We start from the raw sequence: 21,960 nt of genomic DNA, 5'->3' as shown, positions 1-21,960 counted from the left end.
AAAAATAAGATGGGGGCACCTGGGTGGCTTAGTCAGTTAAGCTTCCAACTTTGGGGCAGGTCATGATCTCACATTTCGTGGGTTCGAGCCCCACATCAGGCTCTGTGCTGACAGCTCAGAGCCTGGAGCCTGCTTTGGATTCTGTATCTCCCTCTCTCTCTGCCCTTCCACTGCTCACACTCTGTCTCTATCTCTCAAAAAGCAATAAACATTAAAGAAAAAAAGTTTTAAAAATAAAATAAACTACCCTGATGAAATATAAAGAAAAAATATAGAAGCAAATTTAGCTTTTCTCAATGTATATTAAAATATGATTATTCTGCTATGTGAGTCAATATTAACACAAGATTCCAAAATGCATCTGCATCAGTAACTCTGAAATGTTTGTATTTTCTGTTTAAACACTTTTATTTTTACTTTTACACTTTTAGGTTTGCCATCAGAAAGATAATGCTCTTGGAATTTAGGTGAGTTTAAAGACAAAGTTAAAGATGGAGTATACCTTTTTTATTATTATTCTACTATAGTTAATATACAGTGTTACATTAGATTCAGATGTACAATATAGTGATTCATCAATTCCAACTCCGTGCTCATCATGACAAGTGCACTCCTAAATCCCCATCATCTATTTCACCCATCCTCCCACCCATATACCTGTATGATCTTGAGCAAATCATTTACTCTCATAGCCTTGATTCCTCATCTGAAAATGTAAAGAATGGGTTTGGAGTTTGCTGTTACTTAACTCCCAAAATAAAACATTACAGTTAAAAACTGTGGCAAGCCAGTGATATCTCTGAGGCATGTGGCAGAAACAAATATACACTTATATATTCCAACTATTGCACAAAAATTCCCATAGATAAAACCCTGGTAAAGGTGAGTTCAAACTCCCAATTACAAAGCACATTAGGATAAGAATCAACTATAAGCAAGTTGAAAGAACAGAATTCGTTCTCCACCCTGCCCACCCAGGACCTGAGATAATTAAATAATTTATATATACCATCAAATAGTATGTTTAAAGTTACTATAAGTATAAAAAAAGAAATTGAATATGTGAACATGGAACAAGATGCTAAAAATGGGTAGATTTGGAGAAAATGGAAGTAAAAACGTTTGAGATTTAAAAATTCAATGGACAAATTAAATGCAGGCATACCTTGGAGATATTGCAGGGGCATTTCCAGACCACTGCAATAAACCAAGGCAGACGTGTTTTTTTGGTTTCCTAGTGCATATGAAAGTTATATTTATAGTACCTATATTGTAGTCTATTAAGTGTGCAGTGCCATTATGTCTAAAAAAATTTACATGCCTTAATTTAAAAATACCTTATTATTAAAAAATGCTAAACATCTGAGTTTTCAACAAGTCATATTTACTAATCATGGATTACCATAACAAATATAACAATAATGAAAAAGTTTGAAATATCCTGTTGCCAATTTTTTGGTAAATCTTACTACCAAAACATGACAGACACAAAGTGAACAAATACTGTTGGAAAAAATGGTGCTAATAGACTTGCTCAGTGCAGCATTGCCACAAACGTTCAGTTTGAAAAATGCGACATCTGCAATGAATAAAGCAACGCACAATAAAACAACATAGGCCTGTGGCAGATTAGACACAGGCAAGAGGGAAATTAGTGAATTGGAATATAGGAAGTTAATTAGATAATAGCAAAGAGAAATAGGGATGACAATATAAAAGGAAATTTAGAGATACGAAGGCTAAAATTAGAAAGTCCAATCAATTTCAGAAGAGATTTAGAAAAGAGGAGTAGCAATTTAGAAGAGATGGTGGTTGAGAATTTCTACAGTTGAAATATGGGAGTCTTAGATTCAGGAAGTACAGTAAATTCTGACTAGAGCAACTGAAGAGTGGTAAAGATGGAATGAAGATCTTACCGTATGCTAGAGGGGAAAAAAAACATAAAGAACGCATAGATTGTAGATTTCTCAGTTGTAGTAATAGAGAATGGAATAGAATGAGACTAATACAAGAAAAAAATCATCAACAACCCAGAAACAATTGTATAACCAGCTAAACTATCATGAAATAAAGAAATTTCAGACAGATAGATTAACACTAACAGACTTGTTGACAGACGTTCTGAAGGGCATAATTCAGGAAAAAGGAATTTATACTTGTAAGAGAGGAATGAAATGAAACTTTGTGCATATTATTTATGAAAGAGCACTCAGGTATCTTACTTGGAGCCTCTTGACCATTATTTCAGGTAAAATTCCACTTATTCAGTTTTCAAGATTCTTCTAAATAAACTAAGTATTGCTAAAGATAGATCTGTGGAAATACTGATGTAAGCATAAGAGGAAGTAGAAAAATTACAGTGCTATAGAGGAGTATAAACACTTAACTATGGGTGGGTGTGCGTGCATGGTTGCATGTGTGCATACGTACGTACACACATATGTGAGTGATTGCAGCATGTATGCGGAGTGATTTAAAGTGGGAATAAAACACCTTGCTTTTTTTAGTGCTCGAGGGTATTTTAACCCCTGTATAAAAATTGATGTTTATAACTACCCTGAATGATTAAAAAAAAAAAAAAAAAAGACTTAAGTTGTATTTTAGAAATTAGAAATACTTAAATTTCTTGAGGAATATTTTCACCACGGTCTTAAAATAAGAATTTTGGTATTTTAAGAGGAAAATGCTAGTTACCTTGTAAATTGACTTATGTTGAATATACCTAGTAAATTAAGTATTAAAATTAGCTTCTTTTTGATTGTTAAATCTCTTTAGTTTCTAGAAGTCAGTTGGTCTTCGTATGAGGTAGTATTAAGGTCTTAGATACATTTATCTGCTGAACCTGCCCATTATATCATTTTGGCTTTTTACTTCACAAAGAGATTTAGATAGGGAATATCCAGTGTTCTGAGGGTGATAATTACATACGTTAGTAATCTTTGCTGTCTTCCTACCTTGAAAGTGTAAACTCTCATTCTACAAAGCTGCAATTGCTATATATAAGTTTGTAGCAGGTAGTGACCTAGATTATAGGTAAATCTGTGAAGGATTCTCAAGTTACATAGTTTTTTAAAAAGTTTTCAGAAAGTTTTAGATAATTAACGCTTTTCCAGGCGAGTGACATATAGCGAGTGGTGATAACTAATGAAATATTCTGTGCTTTTTTACTCTTCACAGCCAGTATCTTGAAAATTACCTCTGGATGAATTATTCTCCAGAGGTGTCCAGCAAGGCCTACTTAATGTCAATCTGCTGTATGGTGAATGAGAAATTCAGAGAAAATGTCCCTGCATGGGAGGTAACAGATTTAAATTACTTCGTAGCTTTCATACTGTGCTCACTTTAAGCGATTAAAGAGTAGCAGAACTTTTTACTGATAATAAATAATGCTTTTATATATTTATTTTCTAGGTTTATTTATTTTGAGAAAGAGAGAGAAAGCGAGTGGGGGGAGGGCAGAGAGAGAGAGAGAATTCCCAGTTGTCTCTGCACACTATCAGCACAAAGCCCTCCATGGGGCTTGAACTCATGAACCCTGAGATCATGATCAGAGCTGAAATCAAGAGTCAGACACTTAACTGCTGAGCCACCCAGATGCCCCCAAATAATACTTTTAGAACAAAACTTCACCCAATAATAAAGTAACGTTGAGAAAAAAATGGATACATGAAAAATGCTATTTTTTTTGTTTCAATACATTGTTCAAACTAATTTACTATGAACTAAAAAATTAAGAAAGTGAAATTATTTTTGTTTTGTGCTTGATATGAAGAATGGCATGGATTATAAAAACTTTTGCCTGAGATTAACATGAAGTTTGTATTATTAGCACAAATAGTGCTCAAATAGGATAATATTTTTCAGTGTCCTTTTTCACAACAGGGAGTATGTATTTGTAGTTTTATGTACAGTAATGTTGCCAACGTAAAGACAGATGTTTATATTGTAATTTCAGTTTTCTCTTTATCCCTGATTTAGAGTCTGCTTTCCCTTTTAGAAATTTCTAATAGACATTTTTTCTTTGTGCTAGTGTAATAGAGGCTTGTTCAGTAGAGGTCCAAAGTCTAGGTTTTCTTTGGCTGCCATAAAATGGTCAGCTCATCAACTCTTTTAAATAAAAAAAAGGCATGGGTAATTGTCATCTTTTTGTGGCAATGGTCTCTGAATTAAGAAAATGTTAGATTCTTTAAGATAAACCCATAGATCCTTCTCTCGAATATTCATTAAATAATTGCCATCTTTGGGCAGATGAGAGCCCAAAGTAAACTGTGCTTTGTGTACTATTGAAAGGTCTTGGGTATTTCTTGAAGTTTATTCAAGCTACTATAGGAAGGGAGAAGGAAGATTTTTTTTTTGAGCTAAACAATGACGTGATCAGTTCGCATGTTAAAATGACCATTTTGGTGATTAGGGCTTGAAAAAGAGAAATACAGATTAAGAAAAGAGGTTACACACAGATTTTCTAGAAAGTAGAATTGACTGCATTTCATAGCTGAATAATTAGTATTAAGGAAGGGTGTTATTTTCAATAATTTTCCAGACTTGGGCAACTGAGTATAATAGATGATTCTGCCATTTACCAAGATAGGTAATCATAGAGGGTTGAGAAATACTCTGAAGGGTATAAAATTGTTGAATTGAGTTTTGGACTTCCTGAATTTAGATTGCCTTTCAGTTATCTAGATGAAATTGTCTAGTAGGCAGAGGAATCTTGGGATCTAGGGTTAATGAGAGTAATCTGGACTGAAGATATATATTTGGAATCATTAGTGTGTGGTCTTTGAAGTCATGGGAGGGAGAAAAGAAGAATGGGGCTAGAACCCTAGAATAGTGCTGTGTACGCAGCAAGAGAAGAGGAACCCTCAGCACATTGTAGAGGGCTAGGGTAGGGGGCTGGTAAGATTCCATTGTCTTTGATAGCGATCAAGATTCAGGGGAGTGCTGGGGTGGAAGCTTGTAGAGAAGTACATGAAAGCAACTAGTGTATACCACACATTTGGAGCACTTCTCTATGAAAGAAGAGGGATGTGGAAGTAACTAGATGGGGGGCATAGTTCAGTGAGGAACTTGAATGTATTTACCTAATTTACTTTTTTAAAATATTATTTTCATGTTGAAAGTGAAGAGCTAATACAAAGCAGGAGAGGCTGTCATTGAGAGTCATCAGTGGGAAACTAACTTTTGCTAAAGATGTTGTTTTTCTTGCTTTAAGTCATAAGAATTAAAACATTTCAGATTCTTAGAAAACAAAGACTAAGGGGCGCCTGGGTGGCGCAGTCGGTTAAGCGTCCGACTTCAGCCAGGTCACAATCTCGCGGTCCGGGAGTTCGAGCCCCGCGTCAGGCTCTGGGCTGATGGCTCAGAGCCTGGAGCCTGTTTCCGTTTCTGTGTCTCCCTCTCTCTCTGCCCCTCCCCCGTTCATGCTCTGTCTCTCTCTATCCCAAAAATAAATAAACGTTGAAAAAAAAAAAAAAAAAACAAAGACTAAGCTAAATATGAACATAATCCATAAAAGAAAAAAAATAAAGGAATTCAAGCCATTATTTTAGGGGCACCAGGCTGACTCAGGCAGTAGAGCATGTGACTCTTAATCTTGGAGTCCTGAGTTCAAGCCCCACGTTTGGTGTGGAGATTCCTTAAAAAAAAATGAAAAAATAAAAATATTTTTAAAAACAAGAAAAAAAAAACCCATTATTTTATTAGGTGAAATTTTCTGCAACTCTTTCATGATCTTGCCAGAAACCTGTATTTGACTTGCTACTATTAATTATAAATAACCAAATAGTCTTTTTTGCAATTATTTGCTTTTGTTAATAGACTTCTAAAGAATGACCATTTTTTTTTTTTAAGGGAGAAAAGAGAGGGCTTGCAAGCCATTTCAAATTAAATTTTTATTCTTTCTCTCTTCAGACTTTTAAGAAGAAGCCAGATCACTTCCCATTTTTTTTTAAGTGTATCTTGAAAGCAGCATTAGCTGAAACTGATGGTGAATTTTCACTCCATGAACAGACGGTCTTACTGCTTTTTCTTGATCATTGCTTCAATAGTTTGGTAATTTTACTTTATCTTTGGGGGAAACTCAGATTTTCTTGGTGGTGGTGGTGGTGGTTTTATTTTTTATTTTATTTTATTTTTTTAAGTTGAACATAAATGAGATTATCTCTGTAGCCAACTCTTCATCCAATGGTAGTGGGGAATATGGATAATGCCAAAAGCTTAATTTTAGCCACTTCTCAATAAAAACATTTTAGAAGATCCATTCAGTTTTTAAAATAGATTTGTACTGGATCTCTCCTTTTTTCTTAAGAAAAATGGTAATAGGAACGGAAATTCTCCAAAGATAGAGCAGCAAAGAATCTGGTTTTTATGAACTTTGCATAATGAGATCTGTGCCATAAGTTGCACACAAAAACTACCTTTGTTACTTTTTCGTCCTGCTTCATGGCTGGCAGGCAAGAAGGAGAGTTCTAATTTGAGTTCACTTGATTAGGTGCAGTTTTCATCCTTCTAAAGAGTTAAATATTTACAGTAATTAATATTTCATTTGCAGTGCTCTGCTGTGGTTATCTGAAGGTCTATACCTATTTATTTAAAAATAAGTACTACTGAGCTGAGAGTGCATTAGACCCATGCAGGAGAATGCATAGGGTTCTTTCTTATCCTGAAGACTGAATGTTGATAGATGGGTAGTTATTGCTTGTTCTAGGTCCTGCCTCAAATGAATCTTGTAAAGGCATTAAAAAAAAGATTTATGCCCCCAGTGGATGCCACTATTACCTCTAGCATTGATTAAACTAAACAACGTCAATGTAAATATAGACATGATTATCAGAAATTAAGCAAAAACAAGATGAAATTAGTATTAGTAGTTTGGTACTTGGTTTAGTTAACTGAAAAACTTGTTTATTATTGAAATACTTTATTTTTTTCAACATGCCATCAGTACTTATTATTTGTGGTAGTTAGGTCTATGAGGCAGCTGCCGACACTGAATTAGCTAAAATTGAACCATTGCTCCTAGGGAGAATAAAGGGTTGGGTGCCTACAAGCCAATGTCACAACATTTCATCATTCCATCAGTACATAATCTTGTTTTATGTGTTTCTGTTTAAAGATACCTTATGTAATATATATTGTTGCTTTATTGACATGGAACTCATGGCCAGAAACACTATAACTTAAGTATGAATGAACCTTCTGTAATACACTTATTTTCTGTATAAGACACATCACAGCCTTCTTGCACATAGGAACACTAACCAGCACTTCAACCATGTGCTTTACAATAGCAAAATCACCAACAAAAACCATAAAAATGTGAGAAAGGTAGCACTGAACAGACACACAGAAAAGGATGCTTCTTTATAGTATGAGAGCTGAAACAAGAAGACGGATCATTACCTTGTTCACCCCCAGCTGAAAACCTCAAGTCTGTAACCACTGCATGTTGGGCAACTTAGCATTTTTCACTGATCTGTGCCGCCCTTGGACAGCACTAGGCGTATTGAATTTGGGGTTACAAATACATATTTGTGAATAGATGAACTCGCAAATACAGAATCTGTAAATGATGAAGATTGTATCTTTTTTGAAAAGTATTAAGCTTCTTAATATTAAAATATCATTAATTTGAAAGTATTGGTGGCATGTTTTCACCCTGGGACTTAAAAAGACAGTATTTCCTTATGTAAAGATTTAAGTTAAAATACTGATGTGTGTATAAATTTGTTTTCTTTGTGCCTTAAACAGGAAGTAGACTTGATACGGAGTCAAGTACAGCAGCTAATCTCCCTCCCAATGTGGATGGGCTTACAGCCGGTAAGTATCTTCAGAAACTTAGGCGTATGTGTGTTACAAGTGGAAAATGTGGTTTTAGACTTTGTAGCTTTAACATAGGTATAAAATGGTGGCCAAAAACCCCTTTTCCTGTTTACAAAATGTATTTATTATGCATTAATTTGTCATGGATGCAGTTTTTTTCAGTTTTAAAGTTTTTATGTATCTGCAAGCTAGTAGATTTCACCTCATGTCAGTATTATAAGGTAAAATAAGATAATATCTATGGAGTTCATAAAGAAGGGGGATAAATTTAGCAAACTACGGTGATTATTTCTGCATGTGCCTTTGGATGAGACTAAATATAGACTAGAATATTTTATTTTCTTAGATTAGAATGTACATATAGCTATAAGAGAAGGTCTGGATTATGTTTAATGACTTCCTTTTTTTCATCAAATCCTTATTGGATAATATGTGCCTGTATCAAAACCCAATTAACTGATCTTGGGGAGTAAAGTTACAACTGTCAAATTTTAGTATAGTACTTTATTCAAAATACCATTTCCTGCATATGGGTTTTTGCATAGAGCCAAATATGCAAGCTCATTCATAGGTACCGGTGATGGTGATGAAAACAGGCATATATAAATAATTAGTGCTAAGCTAATTATTTAATGCTAAGTTAACTGATAAGTGCCATTAGAAAGAATGTAGTCATATGGACATTTCCTTGTCTGCTTGTGACAGCTGTTCCTAAGTTCATTGTTTTAGACTCATTTTTCAAACTTCAGTGATTTTACTAATAAGTGTTAATGCTCATATTTTTCAAATTTAAATCCTTCATTTTAGAAATAAGGAATTTAATTGATTATTGAGCTTATGACCTTCATAAGAAAAGGCAGTTTCTTTTTTTTTTTTTTACATTATTAGTAACAATTGTTAGAATTAAATAGTTTTTTTTTAAATTAGAGTTGTTAGTTTCTTAGTTTTCAGGTTTTGTCGTGTTGCTTTCAGGTTTTATCCCATTGCTTTATATTGTATTCACACATTAGAAAACTAGCTGATAGTTGATCTAATATTTACCTTTGTAAACTTTGAGGTTACTGGTGATTTAATATCACATCATTCTTTCAGGCACGATTGGAATTAGAATTAAAAAAGACCCCTAAGCTAAGAAAATTTTGGAACTTGATTAAAAAGAATGATGAAAAGATGGATCCAGAAGCAAGAGAACAGTATGTTGCCAAAATTTTGTTCCACATTGGTTTATTATTTTGGTTGTAAGTCCTAGATGATGTTGATTGGTTTGTTGTTTCCTTTATATAGGCTGAACTAAATAAATAAGAAGTGCTCTTACTGTCGTAGGAATATTTTTCATAAAGGTCTAAAGGGGGAACCACAACATCACCATGTTTTTCTTCTTTCTCTTCTCTCTGCTCCAGTGATAAGTATATCATTGATCCTCTCCCTGCCTCTTGACCGTAGTTTGTCTGTCATGGATGTTTTTCAATTTTCTGCACAATCTTCAAGCTATCAATCAACTTTTCTTTCTTTTTCTCACTCCCTTACTCTTAATAGTGACTTTTATACACTCCAGCCATCATTCGTTTGTTCATTCATTCATTCATTCATTCAACAACTAGTGAATGTTTATCATTTTGCCAGGTACTCTTCTAGGTATAGGGGACATAATAGAGAATGAAATGGAAGTAGTTCCTATTCTGTGGAGCTTACATTCTAGTTGGGGGCAGATAGCACCAAAAAAAGATCAATTATATAGTATATTAGATGGTGATACATGTTAGGGAGAAAAATAAGTCAAGTATAAGGATTAAAGAAGCAGGTGAGGATTATGGTTTCTTTTTTTTTTTTTTTTTTTTTTTAATTTTTTTCAACGTTTATTTATTTTTGGGACAGAGAGAGACAGAGCATGAACGGGGGAGGGGCAGAGAGAGAGGGAGACACAGAATCGGAAACAGGCTCCAGGCTCTGAGCCATCAGCCCAGAGCCTGACGCGGGGCTCGAACTCACGGACCGCGAGATCGTGACCTGGCTGAAGTCGGATGCTCAACCGACTGCACCACCCAGGCGCCCCTATGGTTTCTTTTAATAGTACTATTTATTATGAGTTGGGGAAGTCTGATAGCAAGTATTTATTTCACCACACAAAGTGCTATTAGTAGGAAACGGGAAGGATCCACATACTCTTAAGAGGCTTTTCTCTCTCTCTCTCTGCGAGGCTAACTCGGTGACTAGTGCAGCAATACCCCTTGCACTGTCTCCATCTTTAAAATCTTTTTTTTTTTTTAGTGTTTATTTTTGAGAGAGAGAGAGACAGAGCATGAGTGAGGGAGGAGCAGAGGGAGAGGGAGACACAGAATCCAAAGCAGGCTCCAGGCTCTGAGCTGTCAGCACAGAGTCCGACGTGGGGCTCGAACCCACGAGCTCTGAGATCATGACCTGAGCCAAAGTTGGGCACTTAACCAACCGAGCCACCCAGGCACCTCGTGTCTCCATCTTTTATTGCTCTTTTCCATTCACTCCTTTTTTTCTGCATATGTATATATGCTGAAGACTCCCTTCCCTTGGACCTATGATGACTTTCTGTTTTTTTCTTATTGTTTGATCCCCTTTGGAGAGTACTCTATACATGTGTAGCTGGTAATTTCATGAGTATGGATGAGATTATTTAGTGAGATACATAAACCATGAAAAGAGGGTTGAGGACAAAAAGAAATGGAACCTGGAGTTGTGCTGGTGGTTACTGAAAATAGGAAGAACTAAGAAAAGCTACATGTCAGAAAAATGAGTTTGGGTGGGTGGGAGTGAGAGCCACGAGGAGAAAATATTAGGGACAGGGTAGGAAATTCCTTCTTTAATTTCAAACTCTAGTCTCATTATTCATGGTGTCTTCCCACCCCAGCCTCTTGATTAGACTAATCACATGGCATCTGCATTACTTGACTATTTTTTCTTAAACCTACTCTTTCTTAAACCTATTTAATCATAAATCTCTCTGGCCCTGTCTTTGAATAATTCTTTGCTGTATACAGTTGACCCTTGAACAGGGCAGGGATTAGGGGCACTGGCCACCCTCTCATACAGTCACAAGTCCTCATGTAACTCATGACTTCCCAAAAACCTAACTGTTAATAGTCCTCTGTTGACCAGAAGCCTTACTGATAACAGTTGGTGAACACGTATTTTGTATATTTTGTATATCATATACTGTACTCTTACAGTAAATTAAGCTTAGAGAATAGAAAATATTATTAAGAAAATCCTAAGGAAGAGAAGATATATTTCCAGTACTGTGCTGTATTTATTGAAAAAATCTGCATGTGAGTGGACCTATACATTTCAAACCTGTGTTGTTCAAGGGTTAGCTGTACTTCTGTTTGCCATGAACTCCAGTTTGGCTTAAGTAATATTCATTGTTTTCCCTCCTAAACTTAATTTTCTGGCCAGTTTCTCTTAATTCTTTCAGAAATTGGGCTTAGAATATTCCAGTCCTTTGGCCAGCAATTTATATCCAGTCAGCCAATCCTGTTGATCTTTTGTCCTTCCTCTCTTTTGCCTGTTCACACTGCTGTCATCTTAATTCAAGCCTCCAGAGCCTCTTGACTAAAGCATTACAATGAATTCCTATTTGATGTTTCTTCCAGCTTTCCCACAACAATGAGCCTAACAAGCCATCTTCATAGAAAATTTTGTCGTTTTCCCGTATTCACAAGCTTTGCCTATTCACAAGCTTAACAGTGGTTTCCTTCTTAGAGGAGAAGCTCTAAACTCCTTGCAGTGGCATTCAGAAACCTCCAGCTGTTTTGTTTGTGACTCCCCCAAATCCCTGGGTATTCATTGTTTCTTCAACATTCCTTCCCTAAGTACCCTTTCCCCTCCACTCCACTTTATTGGAAGGCTAACCTTCCAAACACTTCTGGACCAACTACTTCAAGCCACTGTGCTTTCTTCTGAACTTCAAACCACGCTGTGTGTTTTTTATTGAAACTCCAGCTGTTGGTATAATAGTTAAAATATGTGTAGTTGTTGAGGGGCATCAGGTGGCTCAGTTGGTTAAGGTCATCTGAATTCAGGTCATGATCTCGCAGTTGGTGGGTTTGAGCCCCATGTTGGGCCCTGTGCTGACAGCTTAGAGCCTGGGGACTGCTTCAGGTTCTGTGTCTCCCTCTGTCTCTGCCTCTCCCTCACTTGTGCTCCTTTTCTCTCTCTCTCTCTCTCTCAAAAATAAAAATTAAAACATTTTTTAAAAAATACATGTGTAGTTGTTGAAAGAATAGGTTCTTCAGTTGGAACCTATTGGAACCGTAGTACCTGTTTAATGGGACTGTTGTCAGCATTTAATGAGATTATTCGAGTGAAGCACTTAACACAGCTCAGATCCTGACACAGTAAGTGCTCATTTAATGTCAGCCAGTTTTAGTAATTACATGTTGGTTTGTGTTACTGATTATCGTCATGTTATATGACTTGTTTCCGGTCATGTAGTCATTCCCCTCCTTTGTATTTCCCCCAGGACTGGCATAATCATTTACAGCTGTCCAATACCTGGTGAATGTTTGTTGATTGACTGGTACACAGTGCATCTTAAATTAGTAATGAGTACAAAGTTGTTCTTTAAACCAGCATTTAAGTTTCAGACATTGTAATACTCTATTATATATAATACTTAAAATATACTAAAGTATAAAATTGCTTGTTTTAACTATATACTTAAACGTTAAATTTTGAATGTTAAGGGCAGACTGTAAATGAAATTTTGAAAACTCCTTTCAAGTTCTGACCTTTAAATCTCAAGTGAAAACCTTCACAGTAACATGGTAAGAGAAAGTGGTGTTTCTTTGTTGGCTCATTTAGGCCGGTAATGAGGCTCTTCTTTTCTTTACATAGTCTTGTGTATACATACAAAGAAGCAGGTGTGTGTTCAAATTATGATCCTAATTTCAGAGAGAAGTGGAACATTTGAATAGTGTAAGAAAAGCTTGTTCAGCATTTAAATTTTACTTTTGAAATAATTATTTTTCAAAAACAATTTGGTCAACGTTGTTCTCTGATTTTAGAGCCTACCAAGAAAGAAGATTCCTTTCACAACTCATCCAGAAGTTTATCTCTGTGTTGAAATCAGTGCCACCTTCTGGTAACTATCTTCTTCCTCTCAGCTCATTTGTGAAGTTGTGGTTTAGATGATCCTATAGTATTGACTAGCCTCTAATCTAAAAACTGCTCCTAGAACAGTTTTAAATCATAAAGACAATGTACCTGCCCTCCCCTTTTCATATATATGACCAGTCTGAGTATTATGACTGCGTTAAAAATTCACATATTTGGGGGTGCCTGGGTAAGCCCTGTTGGTTGAGTGTCTGACGCTTGATTTCGGTTCAGGTCATCCATGGGATTGAGCTCTGCGTTAGGCTCTGTGCTGAATGTGAAGCCTGCTTAAGATTCTCTCTTTCTCTCCCTCCGCCTCTCTCTCTCTCCTCTCTTTTTATATAGTTATTGAAATATTCATTTACTTAGCAAATATTTTTTGAGTTTGCTTGCAAGACCTAGATCCTAAACAAGGTGCTAGGGTACAATGTTGAACAAGTCAGTCACAGACCCACATGGCATTTATCCTGTGGTACTGAATAGTGTTTTTAGACAGCATCAAATACTGATTGAACAGGAGACAGTGATTTTTGAGATAACAAGCTATAAGGCAAAATGGGAAAGATATTCCCTCCAATGTGGCCCCTATTTATTGATGAAACAAATACAAATATATGCTATGTAGACTATGTACTTAAAAATATGCCATGATTATACTGTATTTGTGTGTGTGTGTGTGTGTGTGTGTGTGTGGGAGAGAGAGAGAGAGAGAGAGAGGGAGGGAGGGAGGGAGGGAGATATGCCTATATATCCAGAGGGGCTAATTACATTATGTTGGGTTTGCAAGCTCTACATAGAATCCTTTTTACTTAATAAAGGTGTATATATACTATGTAAGGTGTATCATTTGTTAATATTTTATTTCCTAAATGGGATATAATCTAAGAACAGTTCTGTAGATATACCATATTTATATTTTTGCATCAGAGATTGTTGCTTTGTTTACACTAAAGTAGAACAGAATTACTTATAAATGCCAACCTTCCAAGTAATATTTTACAACTGAAAATCATACCTATAATTTAGTGAGGAATAGATACTAATGGTATACATCAGCTATACCTGATTTGAGGCGTAATGTTACTCCCAGCCTAAGTGTATAGAAAAACTTGTCATATGCTGATAATCTAAGTCACTTACTTAATATTAGTATTTTTATTATTTTTTTTAAATTTACATCTAAATTAGTTAGCATATAGTGAAACAGTGATTTCAGGAGAAGATTCCTTAATGCCCCTTACCCATTTAGCCCATCCCCCCTCCCACAATCCCTCCAGCAACCCTCAGTTTGTTCTCCACATCTATGAGTTGTTAATGTTAGCCATTCTGACAGGTGTGAGGTGGTATCTCATTGTGGTTTTGATTTGTATTTCCCTGATGATGAGTGATGTTGAGCATTTTTTCGTGTGTCAGTTGGCCATCTGGATGTCTTCTTTGGAGAAGTGTCTGTTCATGTCTTTTGCCCATTTATTCACTGGATTATTTGTTTTTTGGGTGTTGAGTTTGATAAGTTCTTTGTAGATTCTAAGTAAGGAAATTTTAACATGTTCTGTCTGTTATGTCCAGAACCTGTCACTATGGACAAAGTTCATTACTGTGAAAGATTCATTGAACTTATGATTGATCTGGAGGTAAGAAATTTGCAGTGACTTTCCTGTTACATCATCATTATGGTGGATAAGTTTGAGTATATGACTGTGAAATATATGAAATATTTCTTCATTACCTCAGACAGGCTTTAGATTTTACCTGTTTCTATGTGTAACAGAGAAACAAAAGTAAAATGCAGTTGGCTCTTTAAGTTTTCAAATAACTGTCAGATGGCTGCTATTTGTAGAAAAAAACATGTAGTATAGTTATTAAATATGGGTCCAGCAGTGGCAATTTATTTTCTATCATATTTTAATACCCCATCATGGAGTTTTTAATAGTGGCTGAAGTTGTGGATTTATGGGCATCTCTTTAATAATCTCACTTTTCTAAATGTGCCTAATATTGTTGGTGAAGAAAGATATAGCTGCTATTGTCAATTTTTTAAATTAAGATCCTGGAAGAAGATTTCATAATACTAGGTGCAAGATTTTGACCGAGAGTTCAGATGCAGAGTTGGTATAATTCAGACTGAGTTCATTTCCTTTCCCTCTTTACTGCAGGAAATTGAAAGAAAATCCTTTGTGTTCATTTCTTATCTGGAGAGAGAAGGTAGTTTCTTGACATACGGATTAGAGTATTGGACTTGCAGCCATGCATGAGATCTTCATTCAGATTCTGGTTCTGCTAGCCTCTGAGGATCTCAATAACCTCATCTATAAAATGAGGATATTTGATTAGGTTAGTGGTTTTCAAACTGATGATCACAGTGTCTCAGCATTGTCTTGCTGACTGTCACAGGACGATGTGGTAAGAGGAAATGGAGGATGAAGTCTCCATATAGAGGTCCCCAGTCCCTTTTCTCTCAGAGTAGCACCATTTTTAAATCTATACCCAAAATATATTGAGATTTCATAGAAGATTTTGTTTGAAAACTACTGGCTTTCATATCTGTGAAATTTCTTCTAATGTCATATTTTATTTATAAACATTGCCACTGCGCCTGTTTACACATGGACCAGACCCTTTGCTTTGTGCACAGTGTCTTTTGGGAGACTAGAGGGTACTTTGTATGTGATTGACACTTCTGAGTGAAGGATCAGTAGAGTTTACCTCTAGCTGCAGAGAACATGCAGATTTATTGCCATGGTATTTACTTTTTTTAGGCCCTCCTCCCCACAAGGCGCTGGTTTAATACCATTCTGGATGACTCCCACCTTTTGGTTCACTGTTACCTTTCCAATCTTGTTCATAGAGAAGAGGATGGCCATCTTTTTTCCCAGGTGAGCATTGATATATCTGAACATATTTTCATTTCTAAATTGATTCTTTTTCTGCCATGCAACCAAGAGTGCCAGTGGTGATATAAAGGAAATTTTACTAAATATTGAATTAAGTAATGTAAATTCCCAATTAGTCATTTTAAAGTAAAATCAAATCTTAGTATAGAAAACAAATGAATGAAGAGCTTTGATTAATCATACGTGATTTTATTATTGGACTAAATTAGGATTTTGGTAGTGCAGTCCCACATACTCATATATTTTATGTTAGTAACCACTGTGGAATACAGTAGATGATGAGCATTAATTTCAAGAGAACTATGCCCTCCTCTCATGGCTGTCTTTCCATATGACGGTGGTGACCAAAACCGTTGAGAGCATGGCAGTGCACTTCATTTGCTACCTTGAGTAGAAGGAAGTAATAGTGTTTCACATTTCCTGTTTCGCATCACCTCTTCAGGAAAAAGTCTTCTACCAAACTCCTAATACTTGCCTTTCAATGAGATCATAGTTGGAGATATAATTTTTGTGTGCTTATATATTCTTTTAAGAATTCTTTTATCTTGTATCTATATTTTTTCTCATTCTCTTACTAAATTTCTATCCAGTGATTTGCCACATGCATTAAAACATACTAAAATTCTAGTATCTGTTCTGCCATAGGTTAGAATCAATAATGATGAAGATTTGAGGTAAATGTAGCCAGTAGACTGTGTCTCTGGGGAAAACAGGCCTTCATTATAGCAGCAGGAACTAAGCCAAAGAAAGGGCTTAATGGCTGTGGAGACTGATGAGAGGAATAAATATCTTAGCTTTCCTCACCTTGCTGCATTTCCCTAATAGTAGCAGCACACAGAGAAGAATATCTCCAATTATGAATTCCAAAACCCTCATTCAGAAAATTCTGTATTAAGTGGCCTACCTAAGTAAAGGACCTCAAGAGTTCCCTCTAGTGGTGTAGTTCCATAAATTGGCAGTGGTGTACTTTGTTTTTTTCCATTTAGGTGTTTGGCTTCTTTTGATTAAATCCTTAATGTCCGTTCAGTACTGGGATTTCAATTTAAGTTCCTATCTGTAGAAGTAGACCGTGTATATGAAATAGACTCTTAACAATTTATTCACAAGAAACATACTTTTTCCTCACACAAATAAAACATGTTTGGATATGTTCTGAAGTGTTTGTTGCAGTGTTTATATTCCAGAGTTTTCCAGCACCTCGGAGAAGGTATACAGACTTACTTAATCTTTATAATAAGTAGTTTTTGTTTGTGGTTTCTTGTTCTTATGTTCACACAGTTTATTAATGTTAATGTATCCTTTCAGCTTTTGGACATGCTTAAGTTCTATACTGGTTTTGAGATTAACGACCAGACTGGGAACGCTCTGACAGAGAATGAGATGACTACAATTCACTATGACAGAATCACTTCTCTCCAGGTGACTGAAATGCAGTATAGCCTGTGCTTCTGCTCCCATCAAGTTGGTTCATAAATAATGTAGTTTCATGTAGTACAGGTATAAAAAACTACTAATTTAATAGTGTTTCATCTTGAACTTTTAAAATGTTACTTTTAAAATGTTTAAATACTTAAAATAATGCTAATTTTTAAATTTTTTAAAAATATTACTTTTAAATATTTTATTTAAATATTTTAATTATTTTTTTTTTTCAACGTTTATTTATTTTTGGGGCAGGGAGAGACAGAGCATGAACGGGGGAGGGTCAGAGAGAGAGGGAGACAGAGAATCGGAAACAGGCTCCAGGCTCTGAGCCATCAGCCCAGAGCCTGACGCGGGGCTCGAACTCACGGACCGCGAGATCGTGACCTGGCTGAAGTCGGACGCTTAACTGACTGCGCCACCCAGGCGCCCCTTTAATTATTTTTTAAATAAGTTTTTAAAATATTACTTTTAAAATATTACTTTAAACAATATTTTTAAATATTACTTTTAAAATATTACTATTTCTAATGAATTCATGGGGAAAAAATGGCTTTCTTCATAGTCTTCAATCTTGAGAATCAAGATACTGATATTTGACACTCAGAAATGTTTGATTAATTACTGGGCCAATTTGGTGCATATACTTACCAGTTTTATTTATGAAAGAGTATTCCCAATGTATCGACAAAGTATGTGTGAGCATTTTATAAATTTTAAAGATAAACATAGGTAATGGGACCGAAATTGTCCAGTACAGCTCAGCTGTGTCAACAGAGTACCTTTGTTTTCTGTTCTTGATTTCCTCTTGCTGTTGCCCTTTCTGGTGGTAGAAAGAAGCTTTTATTTGTCACTTTGGAGAAATTCAGTCCTTTCTGTTTCCATCTTTTTGGGGAAAGAGTCAAACTTAAGTTCAAAATGTCTTTCATAATCAATTCCACTATCTCTCAGGGACTCTCTGTTCTCCCTCTTCTTTCCCCAAATGGCATCTGGGTATATGGAAGCATTGAGATAGCCTCATTGTTTTGGAAGAAGAGTGACCTGCACAGCTTACATGTCTTTTCTTGCTTTGCTCAGAGCATTGGTGTTTTTGTCCTTCTGCTTCTGCCCTTGAAGTAACCACAGCTGGCGCGGCTTGTGGTCTGCTCTTTTGGCACAGGCATGGCATGATGATTCCTGAGGAGCTTGGCTATCTCCTTGCTGACGAGGCCGCACTCTTGCTCTTGGTGATGCTGGAGTCCTCCAGAGAGCTGACTCCCATTCATTTCCTAGCTTCAACAGTTCACTCTCAGGCTTGGGTTGCAGGGTCATTTCACCATTGCCTGTAGTAACCCTATGGCATGCTCAGCAGTAACCTTGGCAGGTTTTTGTGTCATCCCACTGTGGGGCACATGAAAACTTCCGGATTTCTCTGTGCCACGTGGGCATTGAGAAAGACTAGGGATGTTATCACATACACTCTTACCCGGTCACTGTAGTGCTACTATTTCTGTTTTCTTGTGGCTTACCCCATGGCGGCTGGGGGTGTTAACCCTGTGAAGTCCTTTCTTTCCAGAGTTCCTAAGTAAAACAAAGCACAAACACACTGTACTTTTGGCTTCTCCCTCAAGCTATCTCTTCAGGTATTTTATTTCTCTCCTTTCCTGTCAGTGAAGGTAGCTTTATTGGCTGTTTCATGTATGTTCAAAATACAACTTAGAAATAAAAAATTGAACACTGACTCTTGTTTTTGCGTTCCTGCTAGAATAATTCTGGTTTTCCCCCATTGTATTGAATGCTTCTGGCTAAATAAGGCAGAGGTCACATATGAGAAGCATATAAGAAACAGAAGTGCATTAATATATCTTTTAATATTTTTATCATATAGTACATAAATTGTAGTTTATTGTTAATATGCAGACATTAGTTCTTGAGTTTTGTTTTTGTTTTTCCCGTTTTCTAGAGAGCTGCCTTTGCACATTTCCCTGAACTCTATGATTTTGCACTCTCAAATGTGGCAGAAGTAGATACTCGGGAATCTTTGGTCAAGTTTTTTGGACCACTTAGGTAAGTCAACATGGAAAGAAAACGGAATTTTAATTTTCTTTGTGTTTTTAATCATTTTGCACTACCTTAAGTAATGTAACTTGTTGCACTGCTCGCTTTGTTGACAACTAAAACTAATGCTTCTCTCCAGCAGTTAGTATCTTTAAGTCACTTCGCTATAATTATTGATCATCTATTTTGGGAGCAAAATTAATATTTATTAATTTAATGGTTTTTATTTTTGTTTTGGAGAGACAGAGCATGAGCGGGGGAGGGGCAGAGACAGAGAGAGAGGGAAGCACAGATTCGGACATGGGGCTTGAACTCATGAGCCACGAAATCATGACCTGAGCCGAAGTTGGACCCTTAACCAACTAAGCCACCCAGGTGTCCCAAAATTTATATTTTTCATAACTTAAACATTTTTCCTAGATCATAAAGTTTTCTTAAAGTAGAACATAAAACTGGTATCCCATCAGTCATAATATACAACAGAAATCAGTAAATGTTCATATGTGACATCAAAGGTATGAGTTAGAAACCTTTTTGTGTGTTTAAAATTTATAAAATTAGTAATATTCTTTGGCACTCAGCTAGTACACATTTTTGAAAATGTAGTAATACGTTTGTACTACGTGGTAGGCACTCTACTAAGTATGTAAATAATCCTCAAGACTTTCATTCTTGTGAGGAGTAGGTACCATTTTAGGTATAAGGTCACTGAGACACAGAATTGTTAAGTCATTTGTCTAGGTCAAATAGCAAGTAAGCAGCAGAGATAGGATTCAAACCTAACTTTTATTTTTTTATTTAAAAAAAAATTTTTTTTAACGTTTATTTATTATTGAGAGACAGAGACAGACCATGAGCAGGGGAGGGGCAGAGACAGAGGGAGACACAGAATCTGAAGCAGGCTCCAGGCTCCGAGCTTGTCAGCACAGAGCCCAACACAGGGCTCAAACCCACAAACCAAGCGATCGTGACCTGAGCCGAAGTCAGACGCTTAACCAACTGAGCCATCCAGGCGCCCCTCAAACCTAACTTTTAACTGTGCTCTGTTATCTCCCTATTGTCCTTAACTCTTGGGAGAAATTATGTTTAGCTCATTATGGCTCTCTAAAATGAAACAAACTTGGCTTTAACGTAGAAGTTGATTAACTTGGAAGATTATTGAATCTTCATAAGAAGATTTAATAACTCTTTTTTTTTTAATGTTTATTTTTGAGAGAGCGATACAGAGCCTGAGTGGGAGAAGGGCAGACAGAGAGAGAGAGGCACAGAATCTGAAGGAGGTGCCAGGCTCTGAGCTGTCAGCACAGAGCCCAGTGTGGGGCTCGAACTCAAAAACTGTGAGATCATGACCTGAGCCAAAGTCGGACGCTTAACCAACCGAGCCACTCAGGCACCCAAATAATAACTCTTATAATGACACATAGAATTATTTCATTCTCTTAATGAACTGCAGAAAGTTCCTTTGAATAACTCTGCCATACTATTTTGTGATCACTCTCCAATTGACAAATCTTTAATTTCTAAATTTTTGGCCATTATTAATGACTCACTAATGAACAACATCCTTTTTATTTATATGTAAAAATTTTTGGCACGGATTCACAGAAGCAGAATGGCTGACTCAAAGGGGTTATGTATTTAAAATTTGTTATATATTGCTAAATTCCCTTCAAAAGTATGTACCAGTTATACCAACAGAATTTGAGGATTTATTTGTTTCCCTACCTGCTAGGTAAATTAGTCTTTAATTTTCGCCAATCCAAAGATAAAAGAACCCTCAGTGTTTTACTTTGCATTTTGTGATTATGTTGGGGAAATTGAGCATCTTTCTATTTTTCTTGGCCATTTGCATTTTGTCTGTAACCTTCTTGTTATCTTTTGCTATTTTGTATTTCATTGCTTGTCATATTGATTTCTTTAAGAACCTTTATTTTGCATACTAATATTTTGTCTAGTTTGTGTTGTAATTATTTTCTCTCAGTTTCTCACTTTAGATTTTGTGTTGGTATATTTTGTTATTACAGTGTTTACAATTTTTAAATTATATGTCAAGTCTTCTTTTTTTTTTTTTTTTAATTTTTTTTTTCAACGTTTATTTATTTTTGGGACAGAGAGAGACAGAGCATGAACGGGGGAGGGGCAGAGAGAGAGGGAGACACCGAATTGGAAACAGGCTCCAGGTTCTGAGCCATCAGCCCAGAGCCTGACGCGGGGCTCGAACTCACGGACCGCGAGATCGTGACCTGGCTGAAGTCGGACGCTTAACCGACTGCGCCACCCAGGCGCCCCTTTCTTTTTTTTTTTTTTTTTTTTTTTAAATTTTCAAGTCTTCTTAACAACAATAGCAAATGTTTTATGTTAGAAGGCCTTCCTCCCCATAAGATTATAAAGTAGTATGTTTTTAAAACACCCTATAGATTTTTTTTTTACATTAAACGTAGCTGCATAATCCATATGGGGAATTTATTTTTGCCCATATTACTTCTTTACAATCTTATAAATTATAGAGGATGTTAAAAACCTTTTTTTTAATGTGGATTATAGCCATTATATTTACTATAATAGAAATTAAAACTGGAAAAATGTTAAATAATTTATTTAAAAAACTAATTAAAATCCTATTATGTTAGCATACATATTATTAATGAAAAATATATTCTCCCAA

The 21,960-nt window shown here is 35.9% G+C and overlaps 1 protein-coding gene across 1 annotated transcript in view; it reads left to right on the top strand.

Moving 5' to 3' along the window:
• Window positions 1-21,960, top strand: part of AQR (aquarius intron-binding spliceosomal factor) — a 98,892-nt gene that overhangs the window by 20,718 nt on the left and 56,214 nt on the right. Inside the window, exons 5-14 of the mRNA XM_025918898.2 lie at window positions 432-467; window positions 3,178-3,298; window positions 5,911-6,051; window positions 7,750-7,818; window positions 8,914-9,014; window positions 12,858-12,934; window positions 14,512-14,576; window positions 15,702-15,818; window positions 17,142-17,255; window positions 19,201-19,304. Of these exons, the coding sequence (XP_025774683.1) occupies window positions 432-467; window positions 3,178-3,298; window positions 5,911-6,051; window positions 7,750-7,818; window positions 8,914-9,014; window positions 12,858-12,934; window positions 14,512-14,576; window positions 15,702-15,818; window positions 17,142-17,255; window positions 19,201-19,304 (945 nt within the window). The remainder of the gene's footprint in view (window positions 1-431; window positions 468-3,177; window positions 3,299-5,910; window positions 6,052-7,749; window positions 7,819-8,913; window positions 9,015-12,857; window positions 12,935-14,511; window positions 14,577-15,701; window positions 15,819-17,141; window positions 17,256-19,200; window positions 19,305-21,960) is intronic.

This window comes from Puma concolor, chromosome B3 (genome assembly GCF_028749965.1).
Source record: "Puma concolor isolate L17-30 chromosome B3, mPumCon1.1.hap2, whole genome shotgun sequence".
In the NCBI taxonomy this organism is placed as follows: Eukaryota; Metazoa; Chordata; class Mammalia; order Carnivora; family Felidae; genus Puma; species Puma concolor.
This window is presented reverse-complemented; position numbering and strand designations above follow the sequence as displayed.